Here is a 10780-nt window from a genome sequence, read left to right as displayed (position 1 = left end):
CTGTGGGCAAAATTATCTTCCGTACCGCATGATCTCCCCAAGCGAAAACGTATTTTGAAGGAGGAAGGGCCGACTCTCATCCGTCACTTGATTAAACGAAACAAATTCACCGGTGCAACAGAACACTGCTTGACAAATAACGTTCAAGTGAACCAGCCGGAAATAGGGTCTATGGGGACAAAAATACACAGATTTCGGGCCCCAGACTATGAGTTTTCAGGATGCTTTAACTTTCTAAACCACTCAGTTCATTCGGCTGGATAAACGAAAACAAATGACCCGGTTTCACAGGCAAGCAAACGAGCTAGTGACCCCGAGTTGAACGATGTGTTTCAGCCTGGATTTTGTCCTGGAAGTGAATCCAGCCTACACGGAAAAGCCAAGTAGTACTCTACAAATCCTTCAGCAATGCGCGTCACACGAAACTCAGAGAATGGTTAGACGCTTAACCGGTTGGCCACAATTAGCTGTTCACTAGTGTGATTGGCTTACACTTAGACAGGATATAGCACTACTCATTCTTCATTCACGGAGTGAAGCAACTTTGTGAGTTCCGCACTGCCGATCTGCCTCTGTAGGAGCGGAACAAGTTTACTGTGATTCCGGGCTTCTCAACTGGGATTGGCTCCACTCACACGACATAATCTTGATTGAAAATGACCAGACCCCTTGAAACAGTCTGTTCCACCAACCGACGGCCATAAAATGCAGGTGTCTGAAGAAGTCAATGTGAGAATGCCCGTTGTCCTTTCAAACGGCTATCGGTAGTCAACATCGAACAAGGCGTCATCCCCCAGAGCGTAATTCTCAAGTTGGAGGAGCGTCGGCATCTAAGAGAGAAAAAATGTGGTGGGAACTGTCAGTAAACCATTTAATGGGGCTATGGATCACAAAGCAGCCTGTGCTAACTATCATCTGATGTTCCGAGGCCCACAATGCATGCAAATAAACGAATCCAACTTGCATCACATTTTACCGCTTATCCTTGTCTTATTGTAAGCACGTATGCAATATTTTGGAGACGAATGCAGATTGCAAACTCTGCACGTGAAACCAGTCACCAATAGGAAGGCGGAATAGAGAATCATCGTCGTGAAATTGGTCCTAGATAAACGGTGTATGATCTCAGGGAATATTTCTCACCATATAATAGAGGCACCTTCAGCAACTGGTAGGTTTTAAGGCTTCCACTATTTGGAGATCAAAAGCGCCCGTGGTTGGTGTGGATGGCTTGCAAACAACATCGTTCCAGTAAGCATCTGAGACCAAAGTTGTAGGCATTTCGGTAGGTTAAAACCACAGCGGCAAAACGCCTTGATAGTTCACCGTGTCGGTCACCAGGCCGATGGTCGCTACTCCAAGGTATCGCACGCTGAATTGCAGTAAACCTTCAGAGGAACATGCATCATTCGTCGTGCACAAATGTCTACTTTGATGTAATAACACATGGGGACACGAGTCCTATAACTAACTGGAGAGAGTAAAGAAAAAATATCTTACATTCGAGAAATACACTTATTGGCAAATCAATTGAATTTTCACGAAAGATTCAACTAAGTCTCTCGTTTATGACATTCTACAACCAAATGTGCTGCACACAGGTTGCCTAATGATTCAGTTGCACGATATTCAGTTGGAATGCACCTACCTGATGAGCCCCAAGAAAGGCGAAACCGGTCGAAGAGTTTTCAGCAACCTTGTGAATAGTTTCCTTTACGAAAATATCTTGTATTTGTTACCGATGTCAAAATCGCAGCGAACTGAGCCTTCCATCCCAAGCAACCTGTCAGGACCATCTCTGTGTTCCCCAAATTGCTGTTTTAATGAGGGCTTTGCTGCTGAATTGTTGAAGAATGGCATGGGGTCGAAAATGGTGGATTCGTTTCGGCCTACCAGATCTCATTAGAAGTTATAACCTGTCAAGAACAGCACAATGCATTGTGGACTCTCGACAGAGAGTATTGAAAAGAATGTCTACTTGTAACTTTCTGTCCCAAGAAGACAACATGGTTACGAATGAACCTCCGTTTGATCCTTGCACAGAATAGGTCCGAGAAACTCGCAGCAGAACACCAGGGATTGTACTTTACCGATAAGTGAAAGAATTGTGTGTTTGTCGACGCCATAAACTGAGACTTGTTGTGTAACTTTGGTCATTTTTATGTAAAACGTTCCGTAGACTTTCGAACATAATTCTTCCTTTGGGTATTCGGAATAGTCAAACCTACTCACGACTTAAATTCTTGTATCAGGAACCTCAACAGTACTCAATTTCTCACGTGAGATTGTCTTGGCAGGCCTCTCTATTTGGTACAGCGTCACAGCTACACTCTCATAGTGAACTCATTCCAATTTGGTCTCTTCCCGACTCAACTGGAATTACTGGAAAGAACAGTTGAAGAGATTGGGGAAATACTTCAAAAGCGACAATTTCTAAGACCGAGATAAGTGTTACTTATGTCACTCAGATATTAAAAGAAGAATGCAACACCTGACCACATAACCTCAGAAGGGGATGACAACCGGTGAGAGTGGTTAAATCGGGTGTGCTCCGACAAAACTAACGATTAGGAAGTCTCCCCATAAGAAAGCAATCATCAGGCAGTTTGTGGCTCTTTGAAGTGCGCTCCAAATACTATGGACAGCAAATTTGTTTTCAGAAGATAATTGTGCTCATTCATAAGCAGGCCTTTTGGGGTGCGATCCGTCAACTACCAGTGAGCAGACCGTTCCACCACTGATACAGTGTGCTATGCCAAGTCTGCTCATCCCTCAGCGAAACCATGCGTATTTATATTATCAACAGCCAACCAGTTTCCAAAGAGTGCCTCAAGTTTTTGAAATTTCTGTTCTGGAAAAGACGCCTCGAAACCAGGCTCGATAGCAGTTCATTTTGTGTGTACGATAGGCCGTGACAAAGATGAGTTGGTAACTTGGGGGCTATTTTATACTATCTTTGAGCTTTGTCAATTACCTGTCGCCTATAAGCCAGTGTTTTATATCCACACACACAGTACTGTTTGTCAAGTGAGTACTATTCGTTTTATACAGTACGTTGTACTCCTACCGCGTCCCCTCATTTGTTCATCTATTGTATTTTACTTAGTACACTACTCCTATAGGTTTCCGGGGTTCATATGGTCATTGTTCCTTTTTGCCTTTGTCCTAATGCAGCTAGTGTGTCATGGTTGAATTGAAGTGGGCAGTAATGATTCTTACCTGACGTACGATAACTCCCCCATTCATTAGATAACACCATCCGCCTACCTTTGATCTCTACCGGTCTTGCTCCTCCGTATCCACCATTCACATTGCCACAAAGGTCGCTCCGTCCGACATTGGCAGACTAACAGGTGTGTATATGTGCTCCTGACCCACTTACAGAGGCTAGTTGGTAACTCGTCTACTGAGACTGCTCTGACTTGGTCTCTCGGGATTTCCAGATGATGCGCCGCTAATTGAAATCACGGGGCTGGCCTCGGAAGGGATGACCGCAACCCATACTACCAGTCCAAACCGCCGCCCGTCGTTTCTGGTGTGCTCACCTCGACTCTGCACCGCGCCATCCAATGGTAAGACCTTGCATGTGTCGATGCAACGAACGTGAACAACTGAGGTTTGCTCTTTAATTCAAACTACTTTTTGTAAATAGCATCTTAGACATTTGAATCCAATAGTTCCTTTTCTCACGCGGGACTGACAAACCCCACTGGGTATAGGACAAGAGGCAACTCAGTTTTCGGCACAGAAGCTTTTGGAATATCAAGCAAAAAAACGATCTATGAAACATACTCTGCTAAATACTACTTGTCATCGCAACGAACGCACTTGTTTAATATTGGAACCAGCCAAACCTCTCCTCAGTAATCATGGTCAATAAAAATTGGCAACCACGACCCTCAGATGAGGTTTGGCCCTGTAATCAAATCCAGCCTATGATGAAAACTGAGGAGCATTGTACTGCCACATCAGTCTTACTCATCGACAGTGCGCATCTCACGAAGCCCAGAATCTCGAATTCGCGACATTCCGCCTAGTGGTTGAACAATTAACCGTTCGGACGCAAGCGGGTGAACACCAGTGTGATTGGTGCTTACCATTGTTCTGACGACACCTGCATTGATCACGCTTCGTAGCTAATTAACACCAATGGATTTCGTGGCGACAGTAGTCTCCCCGCGTCTTCTGGTTGCCAGATGTGACGCCACTCGTAAAATTTGACTTTATCCACCGAGAGCCGTGTTCTGAACACGCCCGTCTAACGGCCATCAAAAGAGCTAGTGGATCCCAGACACGTGAATTAAAAAAACACGTCCAAATTTTGTGTGTCTCAGTTTAAGCTCATAGTTCATTCTCTCATTCATCCCGATCTTCTTTTGGAATGCCAGAAAGAACAACGCAATCTATATGCAATGCTGTCACTGCAACCGTAAGAAAATTCATTCCGTGTGGCTGCGCAGATCGACAGAATTTGCTCCACAAAAAAAATCAAGAAAAAGTTGTGTCATTTGAGAAACCCGAATTCCGACTCGGTGAACTTTATGGTAAACGGAAAACATGCGAATTCAACGGGACAAGCTTGGATGATCTAAACAAAATTCCGCGCAACATTTGAACAGCATTTGCGGATGCAAAGCATGCGATGTATGACATTTCATTCATAGAGACCAGTGAAAAATGGGTGTTTGTGGAACGAAAAACCTTGCTCAACTTTGTTTTATCTCGAGTGTCTGATTAGCAGCTTATTCCAAGAAGGGTTTTGAAACGCCGGACTGGATTGCTTTCCAATTCAAGATAATCTAGCCAGTCTTCGGCCAACGGGTCAAACGACCCTACCGAGCTCTTTGATGTTTCTGTTTGCTCTTCCAGATTTTCATCTTCTTTTATAGGTGAAATCCCAGGTTTTTGAGGTGTACACTTTGTTTCCGGAGTTTGATCAGTTTGGGTGCTGTCTGCTTCCTGTTACATTAGAAGAACAGAAGAGATGAAAACTTAATTTGGCTTTGTAATCACATGATAGCTAAAATCAACGCCATCACAAGCTAACATAAACACTTGATGAAGAGTTATTCTGTGATGAACTAGGATATAAGGATCCAAGTGTCTTTTTGCAGGCAACAATTACCACAAAATGGAGATTGAGAGAATTCGAAAGATGTGGCCACCTGCACACCCGGTCCCTCGAATCATGAATCGTTCAAACAACATGAGACATTCTTCCTTCTCAGCTACTCGTGAAGCAAAGTGAGGCCTTGCAGCGGAATCACTTATCAGAAAATGCCAACTGACCAGTTACAGACTATTGCACAAGAAAGCAAAACTCTCATTTGCATCTTAATAACAAAAACTGAACATCCACTTTCTCTTGAACGCGGCCTCCTGAACTTTCCTGGATATTCATTGAGTGTTGCTCAAGTTCAAGCAAATGCCACAAAGCGAGTCCACAACTTCCGCAAAGATTCACCTTTTCAAGCGAATTTACGAGAAGAAAACATACTACTCGCATACCTCCCCATCAGTAGTACCACCGTTACACCCATAGTTTGGTCTTTTATGCGTTGTTGGCATTATTCTGTTCATGTATTAACAGACTTACTGGTGCATGTGTAACTCACTTTTTGGGTGGATCTATGCTCTTTCGGCGTCGGCATCGTCGAGTCGAATCGCAATGAATATGCGCTAATTCTTCTGGCTCGCCATTCGGCCAGTGTGCAAAAGGACTTTCGCTTCAAGTTTTCCGGAAGGCTTTTATCCATATGCGACACTTCCATGGCCTAGATAGTTGAGGAAAGGGAATCGTTTTAAAAGCACATTGAAACATCCTGATGAACGTGAATCCATAAAATGGAATATTCATAGTTTAATCTTCATTTTCTAGTTGTTTTTTCAAGGTTAAAGTAACCACCTAATTCTTATGGCTTCCAAAGTCGTGTTTCAAGAAATCTGACTGTGATCAATAAGTCTTCCTCGGGTGCTTTACGGTTACTATAGATTATTGTACCTGTGATAATCAGTTCATGAATAACCAATTTAGTCAAATCGAATCTACACAATTAACTCATTTGAACACCCCTCTTTTGAATGAGTAGGCGAGGAGTGCACTATATTTCATCGAGGCCTCAATCAGAATGGAGGCCACCAATTAGTTTGGACTACTTAGTCCTCTACAAAGTGCGATGAGCAATCATTGATTAACCTCAATCGTTGCTTGTCATTCAGATGTAACACCCTTTTGGTGTCTTGCCACCTGAAGGAAGCAAGAGGGCTGGGATACCGCCAGGTTGCCCAAGCCTAGACAGGGGATGTCGAGAGGCAGAGGTCAGGTTCGAACCACGGACCTTCCGGTCGGTAAGTTGGCGATCTAACCACAGAGACAACTCTCCCCCTCCCCATACTACAGCATACAGCAACTCATACGTTACGGGAGAGCTTTTATTAAATGGTCCACAGGAGTATGTGTTCAACGAATCATTGCCAAACTTATGGGTTTCAAAGCGAACAAATTATTTAGTCAGCAAAACCTGTATGGTTCTTTCTCGACAAGTTCTCGCCAAATGCAAAAATTAAGTGCATGATCTCTCCCAGACTGAGCTGGGCAAGGTGCTTCTTACGATACCACTGGGTATGCACTTTTGTGCCACGCCTCACAAGACCAGCCAGACTGACCGTGATGTTCAGCAAGACATTCAACCGAACTTCTCCCATTTTCATATCAAAAAACAAACAAGTTGCATTACACTACTCACATAAGGTTGCTGAAAACCCTTCGACAGCCAACGACCGGTTTCGCCCTTCTTGGAGCTCCTCAGGTAGGCGCAGTCCCTGGGTTTCGGTCAACTTTATGTTCTACTTGAAACCAAAGTTGACAGATTTTGACAGATACACTCATGCATATCAATTCGGTTTAGACGAGCGTCTCACCTTGAACACAGTTGCATCTCTCTTTTATGATACTTTTGAGCTTGTTCCAAGTTGAAATCATTTCTGGTTGATTCGTCTCAGCGTGTCCGTTATAAATTGTGGGTCAAGTACTCAGGACCGAAATGATAGCTGCGCTGAAGTGCTACCTAAGCTTGGTGAGGTGGCGGTCAGTGTTCTAGAGGATAGAACTGATCATACTCTCACGATAAATAAGTCTTTCTGAGCGATTCATAATGCGGTAATGGGTGGGAACAAAACCGAATGGTCGAAAGGTTGGCCTCCAGTACCCCATGGGGAATGAAGTAGACCCGATGGATTGACGCAAGCACGATTACACCTGTCGGTCCAACCTGCACAGTGAGTAGGGCTCAATTAAGGTATGCAAACCAGGCTGGTCTGTGAGACCTTTTTTCGACCAGTTTGACTCATCCTATCCAGCTATTTCTATAATTGGAGCTATCAGTCTTTTGGAGGTCAAAAGAGCCACCACTGCTCTGCACTCACAATGTTTAATTCGAATCCCGCACTGAAATCTGGCAAAAGAACAGTCGCATTGCGATCCCCAGTTGGTTTATTTTCCGCTTATATATTCTGTAAAAACTGCAACGCAGCCCAATCAAGCAGATGATTTTTCATCATGTGGCGGATTATGGCTGCCAGATGGTCTCCCCTAAGTATTCTGATCTACGGGAATCAGTTCAGACGACGAAGGATTTGAGAGAGTGCTCCGTTTGGGGATGAAACTCGACCACCACAGGATACACGCTTAAAACAACCCGACTTCGTGAAGTCAACTCAGCACATGCACACTACAACATACCGCCCGAAGCAAAATACCACGTCCTGGGCTTTAGTCCAAGGTTTCTGAGGTGCGATTCTAACCGGCCTTAGTCAGCACAGACCTACTTGGAATCTACTCCGTCCAGTAAATACGTGAGCCTTATCAAGTCAAGTATCTAGGAATAAAAGGGCAGTTTAGGTGTACATTTACATCTTACTAACCGGTCTGTGGAATGGTACCTACTCATAACTTTCCAGTTCTGGAGCTCACCCCCCCCCCCCCCCTTACGTATTAAGCTAGTAAGAGTGTATGATATGACTCGACCGAAATGGCATCTTGGCCATAAATCGTAACTTTTCCCGATGAATCGTTGACCCCTGTTTTTGCATTCTGGTTCTCTCAGAAGTGCTATCTTAGTATCAGCTCTTATTTATTTTCCAAAAAAAAACCGAGAATTCTAAACACGGCCAACATAAGAGCAGCTTTCCAGAAGGGGAACACTCTGCGATCTGGACTGGTGCAATTGAAGGATGGCCTCTCGGCAAACAGAACCAGGGACTGTCTTCAAAACGACTGCGCTAAGCGTTACTGCAGGACTCGGCAGTTGCAGAGCACGCACCGGACAAGGGACTAAAAATATATTTAGAAAATATTGAGGTTTTGAAGTGCGGACTACGGTCCATGTCACATAGACTGATAGCCGAGGCGGTAGAAATCGCCGAGCATCCCAATGTTAACAGAATAGGAGGCTTGTAACTGGCAAGCGTGCGGAAAACGGTATTGGATCAGTCGAGCTGACACGTGTTGGTGTGCGGTTATCAGAAAGAAGAGTGGTCATCATCTGAATTCCACCTGAACTTATCCCCCCTTCAAAAGAAATTATCGGAGCACTCACGACCCCACAAAGACCGAGGAAATTCTACCAGTGGCAACCGAGGTGAATCATCAATCGAAGCACCGTGAAGTGGAAGATTCACGAACCAAACCGCGCTAAGCGTTACTGCAGGACTCGGCAGTTGCAGAGCACGCACCGGACAAGGGACTAAAAATATATTTAGAAAATATTGAGGTTTTGAAGTGCGGACTACGGTCCATGTCACATAGACTGATAGCCGAGGCGGTAGAAATCGCCGAGCATCCCAATGTTAACAGAATAGGAGGCTTGTAACTGGCAAGCGTGCGGAAAACGGTATTGGATCAGTCGAGCTGACACGCGTTGGTGTGCGGTTATCAGAAAGAAGAGTGGTCATCATCTGAATTCCACCTGAACTTATCCCCCCTTCAAAAGAAATTATCGGAGCACTCACGACCCCACAAAGACCGAGGAAATTCTACCAGTGGCAACCGAGGTGAGTCATCAATCGAAGCACCATGAAGTGGAAGATTAACGAACCAAACCCGATCAGAATTAATCTGAAACTCGCCCAATTCACCAAAGCAAGATTTTGACAACCACACCAACAGACAAGTGCCGTTAATTGACACTCAACACTGATCTAGTGTGATAACTTGAAGAGGACTTGCTGACTGGTTCCCTGTCTGTCTTACAACCTGGCCAATTCGGTGACCTACTCACTTGGTCTGATGGAGCTTTTGTGTCAAAGGCGAAACCCTGCCTAAATAAAAACTACCGATAGTTTACCAAGCACTTCTGAAACCCGAGATATCCTTTATCGGCCAAGCTCAAAAATGCGACCATAGGGTCAAAATATTGATTTTATGGCTATAGGTGTTGACGGGACAACCACTCAGATAGTGACCACGCCTGCACGGATGATCCACATCAATATGCCGTCCACAAAGCACTACCTAATCTTAGACCGAATCAGCCTCTTCCGATTTCTTTGAATCTCAATCGATACAAGTTGAGAAGGGTCCCATATCCTGAGTTGTACCATTTAATTTCGAACAAATTTTCCAGCCACATATATGACCCTCAAAAATTGATAGTTACCATTGGGAAGTGGATTTCCTTAAAACAATGAGAAATAACTCCTTGGGCCGTCACATGACCACCACGCTTGTTTTCAATGCGCATGAAGATCACATTATGCAGTTTTATTTTTTTATAAACACAGACATCGTGTTTCCACTTTAAAGGCCATATGAAGGGACAGACCAAATCAACTTCTTCAATACATTAGCAGAAACCCTGGAGAACCGACTCAAATTAGCGAACTTCGAGGGTTGCTTCTGATTAACTTCTGTACAATGCTCCACCAGATTTAGCGATTCCCCTTCCTAATGATCGACATAAGAGTTCTGTCGAACCTCAGGGTTTCGGGTAGATTGCTTTCCAAGATTCCAATGTAATCTGCATGTTGAATTTACACCTGACGCAATTTACTAACAATTATTCAGTTGCTGATTCCTTGCTACAAACGAATTTAGAATCTTCACTACTTATGAGCAGTAAGTAGCCAATTGTAACCTCCATCAATTTGAGGACCTGAAGTTAAGGTTATTTGTTATCCAGCAATTTGGGTTCGGAAAGCATTTAGAGAAATACAATGACAAAGTCAGGTCAATCACGCGGGTCAATCAGGACATCTCACATCTCTGTCAGGTTCCTGTAGTAAACTAAGTTAAGGGTTCTTGCGTCTGAGATCTCTTGTTCTGGTTCCGTACGGTACAGACCATATTCTCAGAGTCTAATTAAGTTTTTGTTTAGCAACCTCGCATGGCGTTTTACGACTCCTCAGTTTCATGCCAAACCACAAAGTTACCCAATGTGGTTGAACCCAAAACCTTAGGATTTCATCCATCACTTCAAAACATACAAATCAAAAAATATTTAGAGTGCTAAGATAATCGAACAGGAGATGTGACCTACTTGAACCACCGTTTCCAGTAGGCGAGGGGTCGGTAACCGTTCTGGTATTACTTCGACTACCGGTTCCTCTTGGTTTTCGGTAGTGCCCAGCTTCGCTTTCCCCGCCTGCTTAGCCATCTCTGCTTCTTTGTGCTTCTTTTTATCACGATTTAGCATGCGTCTAGATTTTTTAATGCAAATGAGAAACACACAAAAAGTGAACCCTTAAAACTAGTTGACAACAGACGCTTGTTTTTTCGGCCAAT

General features: G+C 44.0%; 2 protein-coding genes across 2 annotated transcripts in view; one reads left to right on the top strand and one right to left on the bottom strand.

Annotated features, from left to right (window-relative positions):
* The window catches only part of T265_13801 (hypothetical protein), a gene marked incomplete at both ends in the record, with an annotated part of 5254 nt that extends 2855 nt beyond the window's left edge, over window positions 1-2399 (top strand). Inside the window, one exon of the mRNA XM_009170581.1 lies at window positions 2253-2399. Coding sequence (XP_009168845.1) covers window positions 2253-2399 — 147 coding nt within the window. The remainder of the gene's footprint in view (window positions 1-2252) is intronic.
* T265_05537 (hypothetical protein) overlaps window positions 1-6711 on the bottom strand; it is a gene marked incomplete at both ends in the record, with an annotated part of 6877 nt that extends 166 nt beyond the window's left edge. The window contains 3 exons of the mRNA XM_009170571.1: window positions 5616-5774; window positions 6339-6479; window positions 6667-6711. Coding sequence (XP_009168835.1) covers window positions 5616-5774; window positions 6339-6479; window positions 6667-6711 — 345 coding nt within the window. The remainder of the gene's footprint in view (window positions 1-5615; window positions 5775-6338; window positions 6480-6666) is intronic.
* Window positions 6712-10780: the final 4069 nt, after the last annotated feature.

The sequence above is a fragment of the Opisthorchis viverrini genome (assembly GCF_000715545.1).
Source record: "Opisthorchis viverrini unplaced genomic scaffold opera_v5_102, whole genome shotgun sequence".
NCBI classification, from domain to species: Eukaryota; Metazoa; Platyhelminthes; class Trematoda; order Opisthorchiida; family Opisthorchiidae; genus Opisthorchis; species Opisthorchis viverrini.
The sequence above is the reverse complement of the archived record's forward strand: the minus strand, read 5'-3'. Positions and strand labels throughout refer to the sequence as shown.